A 23,111-nucleotide genomic window follows, 5' to 3' on the forward strand; every position below is an offset into this window, starting at 1 on the left:
TGACTCAATATTCTCTAATTCCCAGATACTTTTTGGATAAACTCAGCTCTGTGGACTCTGCATTCTGCAGCTCAAGACAGAAATGCATAAAGCAGGACAGTGTGGTGTGCTGCAGTATATGGGATCTTTCAGGTACAATGTTGTCATGATGCAATTTGTGGTATAAACTGACAAAAGCAGGAGATGAGTCTTCCTAATCCAACCATGTATAACAGTGGTGATATTAAACAATATTTTTCCATGGCAACAACTTAAAAGGAAAATCGTTAAAGAGAATTTTGAGTTTGTTTGCTTTTTTTCCTAACTTGGTCCACAAATTTGTCACTGCTCCAAAACATTGAATATATTCCATAGCAAAGGAAAGTGTGCCATAGCCTCTAGGTACATCTTTTATCTCTGTTCTTCTGTCTAAAGAACAACATTTCTTCTTGGCAGCTACCATCCAGCAGTATAGGACTAGAGAGATCAAGCTACAGGTCAATAAATTACATATTTTGTCTGCTTTTTTAGCCCCAGAAAATACTTACTTGGGAAAAAAAATGACAATTTTTGTAGAGAAAAATCTTCCTGAGACAGATTCATTGAGAAAGTTTTCCACTGTGACCGTTTTAGGCTGTGCCTTTAAGAGAGGGACAATGCTGGAACACTCTGGCTGAATGTTTTGGTGTAGAATGAAAACATTCAGATATTCCAAATGAATTTCATTGGTAGATAGGTAGAATGCAACTTTAAGTTTTAGTTCAGTTGGAATCTTTCTCTGTTCCAGTCTGTTCTGCCTTTCCAGCCTGTCTGCTTCTGAGCAACTAGCCGGAGCTGACCTTGGATAACAGATAAGAGGACTAATCCCTGCATGCGCTTTGAGGCCTAACAAAATATCTTTATTAATTACCTTTTCTCTCTCTCTAGCCCTTTTAGGGAAAAAAGGGAGGTAGGGGGAAGGGAGGGGGTGAAGGGGAGGAACCCTCCTCTGTCCGGAGGAGGGAGTTTTGTTCTGTATTACTTTCTTTGCTGTATATTTCTGTATATATTGTAAATACTGTATATTGTGTATACATTCACTGCATTTCATCTTGCTTGTAAATATAGCTTTAATTCATCTCTGCTTCTCCAACTGAGTCAGCCGTGGTTTCTTTCTTTGGGGGGGAGGGAGAGCTGAGCCTTCTCTCACCACCACATCCACGTTCTTTCCTGAGAAACACATTTCTTTATCAAGAAAGACTTAGCTTTTCTTCCCAACACGAGTTTTGTTCACATGACTTGCACAGAAAAGAAATCAGACAGGAGCTATCATTAAACATCTTTTTATTATATTCTTTAATGTACATGCAGAATTTTTTTTCTTTAAAAAAGTGTCAGTTATTTCTGTAAGCATATAACAACAATATAAATGCCTGGGATCAGCAATGTATTTTGATTAGGGACCAATAACTCGTTAAGTGAACAGACATCTTTCAGGATATACAGTTTATATGGTAAATCGAGAAGGTTTTCTTTCGAGTGATTTTCCTCATAAAAAGATAAAATATTTCTCGTTTACAATCCTTCTTGGCATCAATACTGAAAAAAAATATCTGTAATAGTACACTCTTCATTATGTACATAGAAAAACATAAAACTATATCCATACCAGTGTCTGTTTTAAATGCAAACAATAGTAGTTAATAGCTTTGTAAATTATCTTTTGTGCACCCTCTTCCCTCCCTCCCTCCCTCCCTCCCTCCAATAAAAAAAGAAGAAGCATTTCCTAAAGTTTTCAATGCTTTGGCAGAAATTGAACTGAAGCCACTCCTGTGTTAGGTAAAGCAGTATGTGAAACATCAGCGCTAAATAAAAAGCTGTTGGTGTACCAGACAGCTCCATGTTCGTCTAAGGGCCAAATCTTGCATTCTCTGAGGTCAAGAACTGGTTTGCCGAAGAATCTAAACGAAGCAGGCTCAGGCACCAGCTTGGTTTAACATAAAGCTTATTTAGCCTCATGACTTTTAGAAAGGCTTCACGCAAACCGCACAAGGATGCAGAGAGCATCCCTGAACACAGTACTATCATGAGGGCAAAAAGCTCCCGCAGGTCACAGCATCAGAACACGTCACAAAGGCTTTGCTTTCTAGGCCTCGCGCTTTGCAACACGGTAGTTTCACACAATACCCTCTGTTTAAGACTTCCTGATGTAGCAGCTCAGCTAAAAACTAACAAACCAATGCACAAATGTAAAGTTCCCAAACTATCTCATGTTGGATTAGGTTAGACTCAGCAAAGCATCAATTCTCCTGAAAAATGATCTATGTGCTTGTGGCATGCCAACTTCAGCTGATTGGGAAGTTTTGAAAGCTGACAGAAAAGTTAATCTCAGGGGTAGCTCCTCCTTGGCCTCATGTAGCTTGGATTTGGCACACCTTATTTTTTCTTGTAACTCAGGGTTATCCCTGACATACCTGCAATATGTATTTATATGAATAGTTTGCAAAAAAAACCCAACAAAAGCCTATGAGAGAAGCACCTAAATACTTGCTAAGGCATGTGTCCTATGTCACAGTCAGGAAAACACTTCCATAATGACCAGTTTTAGTCTCAACTGCAGTTTGCTTCTGCAAACCTAGGAAAGGTTGAGAAAAGACTGGATGCAAATGTCTAAGACAGAATGAGACAGAAAGGCACTGATTGAAACTTTTTATGCACATGAAAAGCTTTCACCTGTTACTGTCTCCAACCTGATAGTGTTAGATTTTTGGTACATGTATCACTTCAGTGATTCATTTGCTTAACTAATTTATCCATAGTGCACCATATCTAACTATGACTGTAAATAGCTGCAGTCAACTGACAATCCAATTGAAAAAGAACATTCTGCTGAAACCTGCCAGCTGGTCACGTTTATTCTGCTGCAATAGCTCTGCACTCTTTGGCCACAATAAAATGAATGGCTTTATAGTGTTGGAAAGCATTTGTGTCGTTCTTCAGAATCACTGTGGATTTATCTCACAAGGAATGAAGGATGAGATAAAAAGGCATTCAACAACACTTCAGTCTCTAAATTGAACAGCCAGCAGAATGATATATAGCTGGCATTGAAGAGCAGCCATTTAAGGTTAGTTTGAAATGCAGATGGAAGGGAAGGAAAAAAACAAAAAAGTGAGTAGTCCAGTAAGAATAAACAGTAGAAAAAGAAACTGAGCAAGTGATTGTTTGTTTTGGGCCAGTATATCCACCACCAGTTGCTGTATGTTGCTTTGGGAAACTAGAAACTGGCACCAAAACACTTCAAACAACACAAAACCTCCACCCACTTTCTAGGCTGTTGGCTCTCCTTGAAATGTCCCTCAAATCTCTTTCTGTACTGTGGCTCGGATGTTGCTGAACATTTTGCCTATGGCCTCAAACAGTGGGTCGCAGAATGTGTGGATGCAGATCGAATAGACGCGACTAATGCACTGGATCTCAATCAGGTAGCTCCTTATGCATGGCACCACCGCCCAGATGTGCAGGAATGACAAAATGGCAAAGTAGATGCCCCAGATGAGAGCCATTGGAATGCCAAGGATTGCTGAGAGCAAACGATAAAACCAGTATTTTGTAACAGTGAAGGTGGTAAAACTGGCCTTCCAAATCCCATCAAAGCTGTGGGTTCCCTCTGGCTCAGCAATCACATCTTCAAAATCAATCTGCAGCAAAGAACACAAAGTCAGGTCAGTCAGACATTGGCATCAGGGGCAGATTCCAGAAATACCTTTCCTGGAGTGCAGTGGTGCCCTGCAAGGAAAAAACACGAAGTACATACTTCCTATATCCCAACATGATTCAAGCCATTTTAGCACATAATTTAATCCACGAATCATCAGTAACTATCATGTTTATGATGACCACCAGGGAGCCTCAATGATTAGCTCATAATCAGAAATCTGTTTAGATCTCTTACAGCCCTACACCTATGAATTCTACAGCCCTTAGAGTCAACATAAAGGACTAACCAGGTGAACAGAATAATCATGCTTTCATTGCCTAACTGTTTCACATCTTATGAATGAAATAAGTTGCAGTCACTGCAACTTTTTATACACCTCAGGCATGCATCAGTAAAATGCACTTTCTTGCTCTGACTTTTTGCATCCTTACATTGATTATATTGATGAGCTTTGACAGTAAATAAATAGTGAGGCTAGCTATTCCAATATGTACCTTGAAACAGGCATAGATAGTTCTTAGCTGACTGAAAAACATCAGGTGGAGCTCCTCCTTAGTCTGAAAGGGAGAGCTCTCTCACCTTATTAAACTTAAGGAGGCTGTTCACATTAGAAGTGTTTCATAGAATACATAGAATAAACCAGGTTGGAAGAGACCTTCAAGATCATCATGACCAACCCATCAACCAATCCAACCCACCTAAACAACTAAACCATGGCACCAAGTACCCCATCAAGTCTCCTCCTGAACACCTCCAATGATGCTGACTCCACCACCTCCCCAGGCAGCCCATTCCAATGGGCAATCACTCTCTCTGTATAGAACTTCTTCCTAACATCCAACTTAAACCTCCCCTGGCGCAGCCTGAGACTGTGTCCTCTTGTTCTGGTACTGGCTGCTTGGGAGAAGAGACTAACCTCTGCCTGTCTACAACCCTCCTTCAGGTAGTTGTAGACAGCAATAAGGTCACCCCTGAGTCTCCTCCTCTCCTGACTAAGCAACCCCAGCTCCCTCAGTCTCTCCTCATAGGGCTTGTGTTCCAAGCCCCTCACCAACTTTGTTGCCCTTCTCTGGACTCGTTCCAGCAAGTCAACCTCCTTCCTAAACTGAGGGGCCCAGAACTGGACACAGGACTCGAGGTGCGGCCCAACCATTCGTTCTAGTCTATCCTGTTTATGTGCTAACACCTTGCTCATGAAAGACATGGCCAGGATAACTTATTAATATTTAGAAGGAACACACTCTTCCATGTATTTTATAATTTTGACTATTCATAAATTGTCAAAAAGTCACCTAAGGAAGCAGTGCATTCCAACAGGCATATTTTACTGTTCTCTGTTGAAATATTGAGCTATTCAGGAAGTGTAATTGTCATAACATTTCTATTAGAAAATTAACAGACTTGTGATGATGGTTCTTTTCTATGTCACACAAACATGTGTTTGATATAAGCCACAATACAGGATATTTAATTTAGTTAGCATGACCAATTGTATAGATACAGCATTCAACAGGAAAGAGAACATCAGAACACTATTGCTGTGCAAGAAATTGGCTGTTTAAATCAGATGAAAGAAAAAAATGAATTGCATTCCTGGGACTGGATCCCAAAATGAGATGATAATGTTGCTGTAAGTGAAGCAGGGTAAGTATGATATGGTTCAGCAGCCTCTGAAACTCAGGCAACATTACCTAGAATGCATGCTGGAAGGAGGTGAATATATGTACAATTCTGTAAATATGGCTTAGACTGTAGGAAAAGGATCACAATCACTTATTTTAATCTAAATTATACATAACAATTGGAAGGGACTCCTCTCTCCAACTGAATCTTCAATCACCTCCAAACAAAAGTTTACATTAAAGGGGAAAAAAAACTATAAAACCACTGGACTTTTCAGTTTCTTAAACAAACAAACAAACAAATAATTCCAAAGAAAAACTGCACAGTCTAGACATGATTTATTTGAAGGACTTGAAAGTCCTTGGGAGGAACTTTCTGAATCAGCTGTGATATCAAACATCTTGAATGTTTAACATCAAGTTGGCTTAATGCAGCCTGTTACTGGGCTTCCGTATCACTCTTTTACAGTGCTTCTCTCCAGACGTCATATAATGAAAGCTATAAACCTCTTTCTCTGCTATTCTGACCCAGGCACCAATGATCTGAAAGTGATCGACAATTCATTGGGATAATAATTCATCATCCCCATCACACCTAAATGTAGCATTTGGGTTGCAGTTCTGTCTTCACAGAAACCAATGGCAGCCTTTGCATTGGTGGAGTACTCAAGCAACACACCTCTGTGCCATGCATTTGGCCCGTAAAGGTGTGCAGAGCCTAAAATCTGTCTGGACACTCCGAAACTGAATAGCATAATTTTAAATAATAGCTACAAAAAGTAAAATTAAAAGATAATCTGAATCACATTTCTCTTCTGCAATAGCTCCATGGTTACGCAATAGCCTCTCCTTCCTGTTGTGTGAATGCATTTTTGGTATAAATCTTGGAAAATGGTTTTCTTGAAATCAGCATCTAATGTGAGCTGGACACCCCACTGGTTAGGCCACACCTTGAGTACTGTGCCCAGTTCTGGGCCCCTCAGTATAGGAAAGATGTTGACTTGCTGGAATGTGTCCAGAGAAGGGCAAGAAAGCTGGTGAAGGGTTTGGAGCACAAGCCCTATGAGGAGAGGCTGAGGGAGCTGGGATTGCTTAGCCTGGAGAAGAGGAGGCTCAGGGGCGATCTTCTTGCTCTCTACAACTACCTGAAGGGAGGTTGTAGCCAGGTGGGGGTTGGTCTCTTCTCCCAGCATCAGAACAAGAGGACACAGTCTCAGGCTGTGCCAGGGGAGGTTTAGACTGGATGTTAGGAAGAAATTCCTCATAGAGAGAGTGATTGCCCATTGAATGGGCTGCCTGGGGAGGTGGTTTAGGAGGAGACTTGATGGGGTGCTTGGTGCCATGGTTTAGTTGATTAGATGGTGTTGGATGATGGGTTGGACACAATGATCTCAAAGGTCTCTTCCAACCTGGTCTGGTCTGGTCTATTTCTTTTCTTTTCTATTCTATTCTATTCTATTCTATTCTATTCTATTCTATTCTATTCTATTCTATTCTATTCTATTCTATTCTATTCTATTCTATTCTATTCTATCCTATTCTATTCTATTCTATTCTATTCTATCCTATTCTATTCCTATCCTATCCTATCCTATCCTATCCTATCCTATCCTATCCTATCCTATCCTATCCTATCCTATTCTTCAAGTCCACTACATTCACTGGTGAGAAGACAGGAAATCGGAAAGCATTTGGGCTTTGTAATTTCAATGGGTGCAAGACTCAAGCACTGGTAGAAATAACTCTAATTCTGGAGAAGGCATCACAGGCAACAATATGCTATTTTCATTGTGGGATTAATAGATGTAAATGTTTGTAGGGGACTAAACAATGGACAGCAAATTAGCTTTATGAAGTAGATTTGCCCTAAAATAAGTACATGAATCAGTCATTCAAAGTTAGCTGCAGTCTAGTAAGACAGATCAAGGAACTTCTCTGGATGTGTTGTGATCTTTTTACCAAATGGGAGATATGCCCCTGTATCAATCACTGAATTTTAGGCCTGCATCAAAAAAGAAATGCTTGAAGATGTATACATGGAAAATAATAATATCTACTGATAAAGGCATTTAGTTGTCTTACAACCATTCTTATCCTTCCCTCAGGTGATTCCAAGATCACTGTATACTGAAATCAATATCATTCAGCTGAGTACACACGTTGGGAAAGTATATGCCTGAATGTATGGAGCAAGTATTTTTACTTTCTGGAATATACAAGCAAGCATACTTTTAATATCTGTTTCTGCAGTTATTCAAAAGCAAACTTGTCACTGTAGTCCATATCCCATGTTAGCTCATTTTCAAAGTGAATGGGTGTTCCTGGCTTATTGTCAGTGCTTGCCTTGAAACCAGATAATGGAAGTATGCAAATGATGGCAAACCCCAAGATGATTGAAGCAAAACAACAAAAAAAAGTTACTTATAAAAACAATGCTGCTACAGAAAGACTACATGGCTGAGCACAGACCTTTTTTTCTTAATTTATGGCTATTTATTCCATGCTTCCCACCAGTTGACGCGATCCTTGGCAGAGACAGTTTGTGCACACAGCCATCATACAGCAGTTCATTGCATGGAGGCCTATTCATGGTCATGCCCAAAGTCTTTTTGTTCAGCTCAGCTGTGATGGAGTCTACCCTGTATTTTTTCCAACTGGCTGATAAGGGAACTATTAAATCTCAGCAGGAAAGCAAGTTTGTATTGAGCTCCATCAGCCTTTTAACTGTTACAACTTTAATTTAGCTAAGTGGGACCTATTTTTATCAGAAAAACCATATTTTTTGGCATGCAAAAAGAAACCACAGGTCAATGTGAATTTCCTAGAACTTTAAAAATAAATGGTAAGACTGGCCCATAATCTGATCACCTTCAAAATAATTAGTTATAATAAATGTGTAACTGAGAAATGGAAGCCAGTAAAATCTTTGGGTTTCAAATCCAATAGCAAACTTTCTGTAATTGTGATTTTCAGCAACTAATGTTTTTAGGCAGTTGTGTGTTCCAAGATGTCCATCAAGTTAATCCTGGAGAGATGACAGAAGAATCATGCTATATAACATTTCCAGATGGACAACGCTGTCCTCATTCCAGAAGATTATGCTAATATTAGAACATTTATTATACATCTTCAGAGTTCCCAGCTTAAGTCATAGACAATTGTCCAAAACGTACTCAGGAATTAAACTGTGAAATAATAGTGTCACAAAGAATTGTCAAGAGGTCAATCTCAACAGCTCTCAAAGTATTTCTGCCCATAAGCAGAAGCTGAATAAATGGCCCTGGAGGTGCCACAGCTGATGTCTCACCACCTACCATATCTAACCCATCTCATTATTCCTCAAGTCCTGTGTTCCATATTGCTCCAGTTTGAAAAAGGGAGATACCAAACTGAACTCAAGAGTGAAAAGACAGAAAAACAGGCTGGCAAGTCTAAAAACTCTCAGCTGAATATAGTTTTAAAATGAAGCTGTTATCTCCCTGAAAGCTGTAAGAATGTAATGAAATTATGTACACATCGAGGGAGTTCAGCTACAACTGGAACATGAACCTCTGTGGTGCTGTCCAAACCCACACTTAGCCACAGCAGAGCAGAGTCCAAATAACGACAGGCAAGGAGTTGAAGTAATCTGGGCTTTTCTACTTCTCAGCTGCTAACAGATCATGTACAGATCCACTGGCTGGGAAATGCTTTATTTATTTCACTCTTCAGCCAGTACAGTCCTTATACTGCAGGAACTGAGATATTACCCAGATTCTTCCTGCACTGAACCACTCCCATGAAAGATCCTGTTTTTAAACTTGCAGGGATCAGTCCTCCACCGGCAGCAGAAGGAATAGGTGACTGTATGCATTTTTGCCTTGCAGAGTTACACTTACATCATTCAGATTACTCACTCCTCACTCTCTCCTACTGCTTTCCTCTGGTTTTCAGTTTGGTAGCACTCAGTGACAGTGAGTGTCATCAGAATGATAACAGGAGTCCAGCTGAACTAAGTAAAGTAAAAATAGGAGGTACATGAGCAAGAGAACTGGCCAGAAATATGATCCTAGGGAATAAAGACACTCTGATTTCTGGAAGTTAACTGGCTTACAAGGATAAAATACCTTTTTTAGCATATTGTTCTTTAGGCCACTTTTGCCAAAGCATCACATGCATGTAGATCTGTGAAGAACTCTGTTTTATCTACATAAATGTATGCCGAGGCTAGGCATAGGTCTTGTTCAGCAGACTGCATGTTCAGTGTGCAGCGTGTTCCTCCAGAACTGTCAGGGTGTGCTGTGAAATCACATTATCTGTCAAGCTAATGAAAATACAGGCACGTTCACTTGTGACAAGGAAAGAAGTAAAGGAAATTCATTTTGACCCTCTAAAGGATGCTAATAACTTGCTACAACCTTCTGTTTCAGCCAAAGCTATTAAACACTATCAACTCCTGTTCCATGCCTACAATATGCTTCCTGACTTCGGCTATTTGTTGTTTCCTACTATTCAGTTTGGTAAAGCCAGTTTTCACCTTGCTTGAAGTTTTTGCCTGATTCTGCTAGGAGAATTATCACAGCTTCTTTTGCTCTGCATTATGTTTATTAAACTTTATTAGGAAATTAAAGAAAGTGGTTTGGTTCTTAAAGATGTAGTTACCAGAAAAGAAAATAGTATGGGGAATTTGTCTTCTTTTTTCCAGTCTGTTAAAAGGAAAAAAAAAACTATTAATTAAAAAAGCAGTGTGAAGTTTCTGGTGAAGCTGACTCAGGAATATATGCCTTGTAATATGGAAAGAGCTGACATGTTGACCTTGCCAAATTTAGTTCCTATGTGTCAAAACCTGTCAGGCTGGAAAGGCAAGTTTAATGCCAGCCTCAGATTGCCTACTTAGCTGTTGTGCTTCTCTTCAAAAGTTTGTTCTTTGAGGTACTTAATATCTATTACACAGAAAAATTTATTGTGCTGGGTGTACCAGAAGAAAAATATTAAGGCTGTCAGCATTTTATGGGGTTTTGACCTAATCTACATTTTTTGTTATTGTAACTACAATTATTCATATCTTCACACAGCATAGTTCTGTGCCACTACTGCGCATGCAGCATGCATTTTGTGTAGACAGGCACCACCACTACCACACTGAGGAGGAACCCAAACAAGTGCTGAGGATGTCTACATTTTTGAGTGCCATCAGTATCTTTTGGAGTCAGTGAAAGGACGCTCAGATGTTTACTGGATCGCTTGTGACTGACCGCTAATATCTCCAATCAGACAAAACACTTAAATATGACCACAACCTGAAAGATGTGAACTGTTCCACTGATGTCAATATGAACAGAATAGAATTAACCAGGTTGGAAAAGACCTTTGAGAGCATCGAGTCCAACCTATCATCCAACACTACCTAGTCAACTAAACCATGGCACAACACGCCCCATCAAGTCTCTTCCTAAACACCTCCAGTGATGGTGACTCCACCACCTCCCTGGGCAGCCCATTCTAATGGCCAATCACTCTTTCTGTGAAGAACTTCCTCCTAACACCCAGCCTAAAGCTCTCTGGCACAGCTTGAGACTGTGTCCTCTTGTTCTGGTGCTGGTTGCCTGGGAGAAGAGACCAACCCCCACCTGCCTACAACCTCCCTTCAGGTAGTTGTAGAAAGCAGTAAGGTCTCCCCTGAGCCTCCTCTTCTCCAGGCTAAGCAACCCCAGCTCCCTCAGCCTCTTCTCATAGGGCTTATGCTCCAAACCCCTCACCAGCTTTTTTGCCCTTCTCTGGACACATTCCAGCAAGTCAACATCTTTCCTATACTGAGGGGCCCAGAACTGGACACAGTACTCAAGGTGTGGCCTAACCAGTGCTGAGTAGAGAGGCAGAATGATTTCCCTGCTCCTGCTGGCCACAGTATTCCTGATACAGGCCAGGATGCTATGCTTACATGCACTGCTAGGCCAGGGCTATAGTCAAGTTTATTTATACAAGAAATTTATTTATATGAGAAGGAGTCACAAGCTATTCTTCTTAACAGTTTTTAGCACAGAGTATGGAAACTGTCTTTACTACTTACACCGTGCTGTTTTTAAACAGGTCTTTCCCTGATACCGAGACTGCAAGTATACTGTTGTTTCACTGTATTATATTGTGTCCCTATAAAACTTGAAATAGACAAAAGTGAAGATATGATCTCCTTTTCTTCCTCTTTTTGTAATAAATGCAATTTATAATTTTTTTCCAATGCCTTCAATGTCCTTCAAAGAAACAGTCAATAGAAGAAAATGTATAAAAGTAATAAAATGACAAGGCATTCTGTGGCATGAGCCACACTGTTCAGGTCAGATGCAGCACTACTAACTCTGGAGAAGGCTGGGGAATGTGTTATTAAAAGAAGAAAATGCATGAGTGTATGAGATCATTATTAGTTTTTTACACTATTTGGAACTTAAAAATTTCCAGTCACAGTGCTTGGAGAGCAAAGGTATCACAGCAGCATAAAAAAAAAGCCTTAAGCAATAAGCTCACAGCCATTCTGTTAAACTAGCAATATCAGTTAAACATCTAAATGTTTCCTTGACCCTTTGAAATACCATGTTTCCACAGCTACTGATGATTATCTTCCTGACCACTGTCACAGTTCATCAGAAAAGGATGAAACAGTGCATGAGGTTGTTTCTACTAAACCTGAGGGGAAAAGCATGGGAAGTGTTGGCACTTGTTTGGAATAGAGCCACTCTTCTCCCTTCCCTCACCTCCCAAACACCACACTCATTCACACTTTAAAGAGCACTGGGTAATCTCCCTCTGGCAACTGTTTACCTTAAATGTTATGAAGGGAGGCCGGTACTTTGTTCCTGAAAACACAGAACTCCATGATGCCTAGATTTTCTACTTCCTCACTAATCATTGTCTTCAAAAGCAAACATTAGGTACTCTCAGGTGTATAGTAACAGCAAAACTCATTCTACTCCACAGCATTTATACAAGCCTCAGGCTATACCTTGGATGACTACAAAATAAGAAGGTCCAACAGTGTTTAAAGATGGAGTAAGCTGCATCAGAGGAAATCACCTTGACTCTTGGTATGGTTGCAAGCTTCTAACAAGGGAACCCCAAGAATCCCCCCAGGGTGGGGTGCAGCATGATTAGGCTCTGTCCATCCACCTTGAACACTATCTTCAGAGCACACTGCTATTCTGGCTACTGGCCAGATCAGCAGGCACACTATTCCTTTGCACACACACACAAATAAAAGGGTGCCATGAGAACAGATGGTTAGGGCCATAGCTTTTGTGTAAGGCTGAAAAATAACAAACAAGTAATTCCAAAGTGAATGAAAACCTAAAAAGGCAAGCAGAACTGTTCCACCCTCATTACTTGTTCAAACTGGCCAATGAATTTGCCTTACAGTCCCTGTCTCCCTCTGCATGCTTTCCATAAAGTGGCAAACAAAATGTTCTGCTGGCAAATTTCTTAATGGAAACAGTGAATCCTTCCTGAATACTAGAGAGTATGCCAGAAAACCAAACAATGCTTCAACAAACATACCAAGGTTGGAAAGTGGAGTTAAAGGACTACACTCTTCCAGCCAGAGAAGAAAACCAGTCCAGTCAGGAATGATCCACACATAACAAATATTCAAATGGATTATGAAAAAATTTAAGTAATGCCATGTCTTAGAAAAAGGCCAAGACTGCGGATCACCATTTCACAAACTGATAAATCAGTGAGAACAGCTCCAAATAATTTACTATTTATTACTGAGACAATAACCTCCTGCTCCCCACCCATGCTGAATTACTGATTACATACCAGTAAAGCCTGGGTGATGGGTTTTGTTTTATCAGATGGGCAAGCTCATTGAAATCTGCGGAAGTATTAGTGAGAAAAACGCAACTGATGCCAATGGGTCAGCATTGTAGCAACCAACCATTCTCCAGAGATCTCTTCCTGAAGCACTTGCCTGTCCTGTCTCAATATAGTCCAGCAGAAGGGAAGAATAGCAGTTTCAAGGAGCCATCTGCGCTCCTCTGAAACAGTGAAATTTCCTGTGCAGGTGGGGATATCATGTCAGCTGGTTCCTTGGAAAATATGTTCATATTGCTGGGGTAAGCACTCAGAAAATAAAGTGGCTATTTTCCTCCCTGGAAACTAGGCTACCAGGAGGTCAGTACAGTCTTCCCACAGACAAACTCTGAAGAAGCTTGCTTTATTGTATTGCTTCACATTCCACAGTTCCTTGTTTGATACAGCTCTTTTAGCATCTGTGTGCATACATCCACATGTCTGTCCATCTCTATGTTTAATGAGGTATATTCATCAGCATGAACAATGGGGTGAAGTTTTGACTACACTAAAGGTAAGAGGAATTATTTTATTGATTCCAGTGGGGTATGGAGTTAACCAGAATTCAGAAACATTAGTAAAAGACATTATGCAAATACATTTTATATATACATTTGAAATATTTTATTCTATACATATAATACATTATACTATTATACTGCCCTCAATGCAGCTTTACAGACCTGCTATTAAGGTAATAAACTTCTATTAAGTATAACATTTTAGAACCTCCTCTAGCTTTATCCCTCCTCAATTTAGGCAGTAATATGAAATGGAAAGAATGACCTTAGACTCTTCAGTAGAGAGAAGCACCTTTGGAGGGTGCTTTAGATCTGAAACCCACTTTATTCTATCATTCATGAAGGGAATCTAAGGAGAGTAGACTTTTACCTAGGCATAGTACCCACAAACACATACCTGTTAAATGAAGCAATACTTTTTAGAAAATGGGTATAAATTGTTCTCACCTTTCCCCTCATTTCTACCTGAACATGCTTATTGCTGACAGTGAGTGTGCAGTGATGTCCAGCTGGCTCTCTGTTCCTTTAAAACGAATTTGCCTCTGCATTTCTCCTGTTAGAATGTTGGCTTTCTTATGGAAAATCTTAAGTTATTGATCCTTAAATATGAGTAACTATTTCTTTAGTATGTCATCAAAAATCAAGATACCATTAGTCTACAGTTCTGATCTTGGCATAAACTTCACTAGGACAGAGATATATGAACTTGGGACTTCATAAAACATCAGAAGACTTTACAGCTGAGCTCTACAGGAGATACCAACCTGATCTTAAGGGAAAACTGAAATTTTATTATTGTTTTTCGTAGTTTTTTTTTTAACTCTAAGAAGGAATTTCAAAGTTGACAGAGGAAGTGTTGCAATCTCTCTATTAGACTCTTTTTGGCTTTTTTGGAACTCTGAGTATAAATTCAGCACAGCAGGAATTTGGACAGGGAATGTGATGCTTTCACCTTCAGCTGTGAGTGTATTTTCTCACTTCTTATCTATGAAGCTGAATTTATCAGTTCTCATTTGTCTGAAAATAAAATACATGGGCCAGATAAAGCGAAGTCTAAGGACAAGTCTCATCCTTGTTCAGTCCCACTGCCATCTATAGGATAGTTTCTTGATTATCCTGAATAAAATTTGGTGCAAGTGTTATTAATTTGAGTGAGGACAGTGGCACTGAAACTAGTTGTCCTCTTGAAGGCTAACCTGATGACATAATTTCAAAGAAGAATGATATTGCATAAAATTCAAAGTTTGTTTTGAAACTATCAAAAGGAATTTTTGTCAGAAATCTGCCAGAAAAATATAGACTAACATTGTTAAACCTGCCTTCCCAATAAATCAGATGAAATTAAATGGCATAACTTATCTCTCATCTTCAAAATAACAAATCCATTTTATTCCAAGATGTTTTTTATTGCTGTCATTCGCCTGGCAAAGCAAAGAGAGATGGTGGTTCTGGATCAAAAAAAATCAGTTGCTGATGTAGATTTCATCCTGCTGCTCAATACAAGGAGAGCTGTGCAAAATATAAACTTATTTTAGTTTAGAACAATATCTCTCTAGTTTTCCAGACCACAGGTTTTACTTGTGAACTTGGAATCACTCTTCTCTCTGTTGCTTAAAATACAATGAAGATCAAGTTCTCACTGGAGATCTCAAGGGCAGACCTCTCAACTATACACATTTATTCTTCTTCCTCCTTGAGACTTTTGGATTTCAACAATGTTCCCTTTTTTAGGCATTAGATGGTCCTTCTATCCATAGAGTGGGCTAAGAATTCTAAAATTAATTCAAATTCTTCGTAACATTTTCTAACATATCTGAATTCTCTTTATCAGACACAAAAAGTATTTGTCTCCTCTGAATTTGAGATTGGGTCCAATAAATTGTAACAAAAGCAACATCCATGCTGAATTGTTGGCTGTGTCCCCATGGCCATCAACGAACATTTTCCTATGGAGTTATGAGTCATGTTCATCAAAAGCAAGAAGGCAGCACATAAGGCTTTAATAATACTATGAGCTTAAATGCAAACACATTTTTTTGAGAAGAAGCTTTCATCAGAACAGATGCCATTATTATCTGTCATTTCATGGACATTCAGAAGTTCCATGTCTGGGAACTCCTAATTAATGAGCAAGAAAACTGTTTTTCAGAACTCTAAAACCTTGCTCAGTCCTCGTATATTAATGACTGAAGTTCTTAGTGTCTTGATTGTAGCTTAACCTTGGAAGAATTGTTTGAAACAGGATTGTATCATGTGGGTAACCAAAGTCAAATATTTGAATATTTTTGCATCTGGATGTTAACATGGCACCAAGTTTCAGAATAATTTAATTGAAACTCAGTTACGTAAAAGTAAAGTGTCACATCTAAGCTACTCATATTGTCAATGGAGAGGAACATCCTCTGAGAGCACTGCTTGCCTTGTCCTATGGTGAGGCCTAATCTCAGTGATGTGGATCTGCCTCCAGAGGTATCTAACTTTCACCACTGCCAATAGCCAGAGCCCAGAAGACAAACTTGGTTTAAAACATAAACACATGTTTATATGTTTAAATAAAAATATCTTTATATCATTATATTGATAAACTTATGTAGGACTTTTAACAGTATGTGAAAACAAAGAAAGGGAGTCCGAATTAAATTTCACTTAATTTCTTATTTCAAAAAAAGCACCCAAGCTCTGCTTTTCTCTTGTTTTACTTTGTTAAGAGCAGAACTCTGTTTCTCCCCGGCTGATCCATGCTGTTACATCAGTGACAGCCCTCAATGCCTCAGCTCTGCTATCTGAAGAGAGTGGGGGCTAATGCCTGCTTTCCTTCCAGGAGATTCTCCCTCTGTGGAGGTGGACATTACTCCACCTACTTACTGCTCTGTACAGCTTACACCATGCTCAGCCCAACAGGGAGGGATTGTCATTGAAAAGGAGTAAATAAAATGGCAAATTGCTTTTTAAAAGCCTCTCTTTTATTATTAGAAAGCAGCAGAAATTGTAAATGGCTTTATGATGGCTAAGTAATACTTTCCTCCCTACCGCCTACATAATGGTGTTATATTTGTCAACATCTGACTAAAAACTCCAGACTTTGCCGTGAAGTGAGCTGAATTTCCCTTAACTGCATTAGCTTTAAGTGGAAGACACGAATTAAACATTTAAAGCTGGTACAAAAGCTCTGCATCCTTCCATCTGTAGCCAAGTAATAGAAATTTTTTCCAGAGACAAAAGGATTCTTACACAACAGCAGATAGACACCACTTGCTTAAAACACAATGTACTGGATGGAAGATCAGGCATAGGCCTTTCTTCCTGGCACATCCACCGCAGGAAAAAAACTATAATCTGGTTGCAGACCGACTGCACATTTAGTGCTCACTAGTCTCAAAGGCATGGTTGGCTGCAATGTCTATCCCCATTTTGAACAAGGATTATGGATGTACTAAGAAGCACAAGCTGCAAGAGAACTGGCTCCCACCTCTACCTCATCCATATTCAGTAAACTTCATGCAAACTTGACCACAGATACTTTGAGAAACTCTGAAATCCAAAGAGTTGGAAGGCTGTAATTTAGCCATGCTGTAGAAGACACAAATACTGTGTTGAGAAACAGGAAGAGCAAATACTGAACTTCAGGCACTGGGTCACTGGGGAATGAATGAGAGGAAAAAAGAGTAACCAGCTTACTATCCTGGCTGCTGCATCTCATCATACATAAATGAAAAACTGTGGGACTCAAGTCCAAGAGTAGAACTGCCTAGTGAAGGACACATGAAATAGATACGGCTGTGAAGCAGAATAGCTGTATAATCACCAGCATGACTCCTGGAAAGCTCTCAGGTGCACAAGAGGCTGTTTCTAGATTCCCTCCTTTCCCGCCTGCATGGCTAGCCAACTCTACAAGCCAGCATCTCAAGCAATGGGATCACTGTTGCACATTTTTCCCTGCCAAGGTGATGCACAAGAACAGTTGTACTGAAGAAGAAACTCCTTCCCGTCCACTCCCTGTTGAAGGAATTGAAACAGGAAGAAAATTTTAACAGATCATGCTTCCTCCGGCACAGAGCTGCCAGATCCATTTTGCCTGCAGACCACAGGTTGGTAAGGCCAAGCTCATTTCCATCCCTCTCTGAACAGAAATCCTGTCATTAGCCTCATTTTTCTGGAACCCCCAGCACTGAACTTCCACTTGGTAGCTCATTTGAAGAACTTTAAGCCAAGTCAGTCACCAGTAACTTTGGTGCAATGCTGCTTCTGTTTATATAAAAGTTGTATAAAAGGACCTCAAACAGATCTCTTCTGCTTGTCTGGATCCCTACCCTATTGCCGCCTACACCATATTATCTGCTGCAGAGGAAGTTGTACAGATGCTTTGTGTTGCACATCAAGGGAACATCTCCTGCTTCTCACAAGCAAGGGTTATTTTTAAAATGTGCTATGGGAAGTATTTGAATGCAGACAACACTGAGGCCTTTTAGAGAGCTGCTTACAGAGCAGATTCCTCATTCTCTGTCTAATCATTTCTATTTCATGGCTGACTGATTTGTCCCCAGTTTCCATGCTACTGTGCCTCATAGTCAAGTGGCAAGAAATGCATTAAATGCTGGGTAAAAAGTAGGTGGTTCTGAATCTATAAAAATGCAATAGCTCCAAACAAAAATTGAGCTAAGCTTGACTCTACTTCTGGCTTTACAATACTCCTGAAAGTTTTTTTTTTCCCCTGACTTTCAGTACCTGATTGAGACTGTGGACTACTTCTGGCAGACAACTTTTTGTTTGTTTGTTTGTTTTTTAATGCTGCCTGGATGATTTAGAGCTGAACTAAGAAAGGCAGATGCATGACAGAAGGGGAGCACAGACTGATGGCTAAGGCAGGAACTGAATTTGTGTATCTTCATTCTAACCCTTGGTACTGGATCTGAACTTTATTGCTATATCTAATAGGCTCATCCTGTAAGCAGTGTCTAAATACACTTGAATTGTGGCAAAAATCCCCTCTCTGCTTTTCAGATTGAACCAGGAAATACTTCAAAAAACTGAAGTGATTCTTACTTGTCCTTGTAACAATACAGAAGAGCAGTGCTTTACAATGGCCACCTTTTTTACAAATACTGCTGGCTTTATGATGCAAAATGGAGCCTGTCTGGTCAACATCAAATTCATTTTGATACATCCCTGTGTCTTGATGTGACGATGTTCACTACCAGGAGCTCACTTGCTGACACAGACACAGTACCAGTATTCTGGATGTTCGCTGGTTTTCAATGAACGTGTCTGTTCACTATTATGGCAAAAGGACAAACTGAAAAGCTTGTTTATTCCATTCCTATAATTCCTATTTTCCAAGTTTCTTTTAGATGATTGGATGTAACAAATTTTCTTAATCATTGCCCCTGCTGGGAGGCAAGAGAGGGCAGCATGGGCTTTGTATGCTATAGCTTCTTTTAAGTCTGTTAGGATGTTTTTTCCATCACTGGTCTTCTTTTCTCAGTAGGATCTTTCTTTCCCTAGTTAAATTTGCGGACACAGAGATTATGACTTGCCTGGGGGCTATGACTCATCCTCAGAAGGTTTGGTTGCTTTGGGGACTTCTGTTGATGTACCAGTAAGCCATGATGCACTCTCATTCTTTAGCTGTTGCATTCCCTGTCTAATCAGCTGCTACTCCATGGCTAGCAGAAAATAAGAATTGCTCTTTCTTTTTTTTCAAATCAACAATTCAAATGGAAGTTTAGTATTATCAGGTACACAGGTTATTTTATCTAAACAAATATAAACTTACACCTTTTCTTTCTAGATCACAAAGCTGATAATGGCTCTTTGAAGATACAGACTGCTCTGTGGAACACTTCTTAGCATCGATCAAACATGATGGCTAATCATATTCAGCACCTTCAAATTGTGTTGAAGTCAGTGGAATTTGAGGTTACTCAGGACCTTGCTATATTGTCTGCACATAGCATGAATCGCTTTACTCACATACATTCAGGAACTGGACTCCAACCTTTTGATTCTCTGGAAACAATGCAATATTTCTTTTTCAATAATAGGTCTTCCTGACCAACAAACATGGTCAACTGCACATACTCTGACTCTGCTGGACACTAAATAAGCCAGTTTTAGTGACTTAGTCACGCACTACAACTGGGCAACTCCTGTTTTTCCTAGGTTCTGGCAAGCCCAGATGATAACATCCTCAATTTTCCACATCCATAGTATAAAATTTATCTTCCAAGAGAAAAATCCATTATTTTTCTGAACAAAGTGACTTCAAGTAAAAATCTCCATTGGCCATGACTTACCAAAGCAGCCAAATTCTGACTTAAAAACCCAAACCAAAAGTCTAGACAAGAGCACAGTTAGATTTTGCTTAGCATCTTTCCTAGATGGAAGGAAAAACACCGAGGAAACAAAACAAAGGCACAAGTCCCAACGACCACTAGGTCCTCCCGATTTTGCACCTACTTGGCTGAGGGAGAATGATCTGTCCCGCAGGCCATGGCCAGCAGCGCTGCTATCTCGAACTGCGCTGTTTTTTGGTGCCACCTCCCCTGCCCTGCCTTTTTACGTGCCCGAGGGAAGGAAAATCCTTCTACCGATGTCACTTAAGGTCACGCCACTTTTTTCCCTCTGGTCCCGGGAGGGAGGTCCCGGCTGCAGAGCTGACCTGTCGGCGCATAGCAGTGGAAGCCCCACTCCGGAGCCGCGCTATCCCCGGAGGGCTGCCGCAAACCCCCGCCCCGGCGGGACGCGGTTTCGCAGTGCCCAGCCTGGGGCGCCCCGGCGGAGAGTGCGCGGGCAGCCCGGGGAAGGGCGCAGACCCGCCTGTGCAAGCGGCAACGGCGGGCTGAGCTGGTCCGCTGCCGGGCTCTCGCCTGTACGCTCTCCCCTACAAAGCACAGAATAAATAAACTACCGACACCCCTTCGGCCCTTTCCCTGCGGTAGCAGGTGGAGGGGAGCGGTTCGCAGGTCGTTGTTGCCCTGGCAATGTTCGCGCACTCTGCCTGGCATCGTCCCCCGCCCCGTCCCGCCTCGATCCCTTTCACCTTGACCACGTCGTCGTTGAGGTGCTTGGGGTCTCGGTTGACCAGGTCGATCTCTTTGGTGTGCACGTCGTGCACCACCTTTTCGCTCAGCTCATCTGCCATCATCTTGTTGTTGGGCTTGTAGATGTTGCCCTGCTCCCTGATGGGCGCCGTGTACAGAAAACCCTGCGGAAAGGGAGAGCGGACGGGAGGGGAGAGTCGAGCCGGGGAGGGCAGGGCAGGGCCGCGCAGGAGGGCGGGCTAGGGGAGGCGGCCCCGGGTCCCTCGGGGTGCGTGGAGCAGTAGGAGCTTCGCTGCGGGGCGGCTCTTGCCCCGGCTATTTAACCGTGGCCGCAGGGCACCAACCACACCCCTGCGGCGCCAGGCACCGACTCTTGATCGTGTTCCTGCCGCCAGATGTCCCGGGCACAGCCCCGCGGCGCCCCGCACAGCCCGCGCCCGGCCCCGCTACCCAGTACCCGCTACCCACTGCTTTGCCCTAGGGCGGAGCAGCCGCCCCTAAGCGGGGGAGGGCACAGCCGCGGCCCCCAGAGGCAGCGCAGGGAGCGGCCGGGGCCCCCCGTGCAGCACCCTCCCAATACCGCCCTCTCCACAGTCCTCTCCAAGTTACACTCTCCGTACTGCCCTCCCCACGGTGTCCTCCCCACGTTACTCTTCCCATACTGCCATCCCTACGATGCCATCCTCATGTTACCCTCCCCATGCTGCTCTCGCCCTATAGCCCTTGCTGCGCGGACCTCACCGTGCTCCCCGCAACCGGGCGCACCCATCGTACTGGCCTCAATATACTGTTTTCACTTGCAGCGCCCTGCCTGCACGGCCATCCCTGTGCCCCTTCGCCCTGGTTCTCTTCACATACCTCCCTCCCCGCGGCCCCGGCCCCCTAGGGTCCCCTGTCCCCCCGTCCCTGCCTGCAGGTGCCCGTTTGCTCGCCCTCCCCACTGAGCTTCCCCCGCGACCCCGTCCTCTTCTGGGCCGAGTCGCTGCAGTCGGCGGGAGGCTCAGGGGAGGGGGGAGCGAATCGCTGTAGGTATTCAGCGCCGGGGCAGGCAGCGGAGCGCTCGCAGCATGCCAGCTCCGTTCCCCACGGCGGTCCTACCTCCGCGTCTACGTATTTGGTACCGGACATGCTGTCCTGGGCTGGCTGGCGGCTCTGCCGCGGGTGTCTCTGCGCTGTAACTGGTGGACCGGAGGCAAGAGGATCCCGCTCTGCGGAGCAGCCAGCCAGGGGGAGGTAGCTGTGAGAGAACCTCCTGGCTACAAGCCAGGGGCTGCTCCCTGCCTTTGGCTGGGTGGATGACAACCCGCGGTAGGGCCCAGCGTATCGTAACGCGGCTGGGAACCACCGGGGGTGGGAGGGAAAGCAGCTCTGCCCCGGCAACCTGGTAGCGGGCGGACCGGGTACTGGAAACTTGCACTACAACGTGTGAGTACAGGGACGCTACAGGGTCAGAGTGCCTCCAGCACCACCCTCCTTGCCGTGGCCACCTGCGACCCCCGGCAGGTCCCGGCCTCTGGGCTGCGGGGGGGGCGACGGTGCCTGTGTGCGGCAGAGCCGCTCGGGCAGGGCGGGGGGGGGGAGGGGGGCAAGGAAGCAATGAGGAGATGGAAAACTTTAGTTGTGTTTCACGTCCAGAAGGAGCGAGGCGTTTGTGGCGCTCCCCCTCCACCCCCGGCACTGACAATAGTTTACACATAGTCATCGTTGTCCCAGGAACAATTGTGGAAACTTGGACATTCTTGGGATGAAGAAAAAGCCATTTTTTCAACTGGTTCATTTCAAAATTATGCAAATATTTAACAGTCCTGCACTTTAACTGTGTTATATTTTTTCCCGGGGAGGAGAGTGACCCATGCATGTCTGCCATACATGTTAACCACTTTGATTTACTTTTAAAGAGGAAAAGCGGGATGGTGATGTTTTGCCATGCACTACTCTCAGGGACCTTTGTAACCTCAGAGGCATGTGTTAGTGTAAAAGCCGTAAGAATTCATCACTGTATCCAGTATGGACCAGGTTAGGGTTGAAATGGCTCTATACATATATGGTTTGGGGTTGGTTTTTTTTTGGTGTGTGTTTGCAGGCATCGGTTTCAGTTAGGAAATCAGACCATAGTGAAAGATTTATAACATTAACAGAAAAGTAGTGACCTTAGTGTTATGCCATCTAGCATAGAATTGCAGCAACAGAAGTAGAAAATTCTTAACTTCGGTATATTTGGCTTTTCCAATTTAACAGAGAAATGACCTCAAAAAAAAAAAAAAAAAGCCACTGGCTAAGATTGATGTTGGCTCCACAGATGTAAATAACTGCACCTGTTGAAAACGTAGTCCACATGGACACGTATTACCTATATGGTCGTCAGTTAGCCATGAACTTTCTTTAAGAGTTTATATTCTTCATAAACAATAGAACAAATGCTTTGGAT

At 42.3% G+C, this 23,111-nt stretch overlaps 1 protein-coding gene across 1 annotated transcript; it reads right to left on the reverse strand.

Moving 5' to 3' along the window:
* Window positions 1-1,285: 1,285 nt before the first annotated feature.
* Window positions 1,286-21,956, reverse strand: CAV1 (caveolin 1). The gene is made up of 3 exons (XM_068169863.1): window positions 21,782-21,956; window positions 20,683-20,847; window positions 1,286-3,659 (listed from the first exon to the last, which is right to left on the reverse strand). Exons 1-3 carry the CDS (start codon window positions 21,809-21,811, stop codon window positions 3,318-3,320), a joined length of 537 nt encoding a protein of 178 aa, XP_068025964.1. The 5' UTR covers window positions 21,812-21,956; the 3' UTR covers window positions 1,286-3,317.
* Window positions 21,957-23,111: the final 1,155 nt, after the last annotated feature.

The sequence above is a fragment of the Melanerpes formicivorus genome, unplaced genomic scaffold, assembly GCF_026170545.1.
Source record: "Melanerpes formicivorus ecotype bairdi unplaced genomic scaffold, bMelFor1.0.p_v2 SCAF_3, whole genome shotgun sequence".
NCBI lineage: Eukaryota > Metazoa > Chordata > Aves > Piciformes > Picidae > Melanerpes > Melanerpes formicivorus.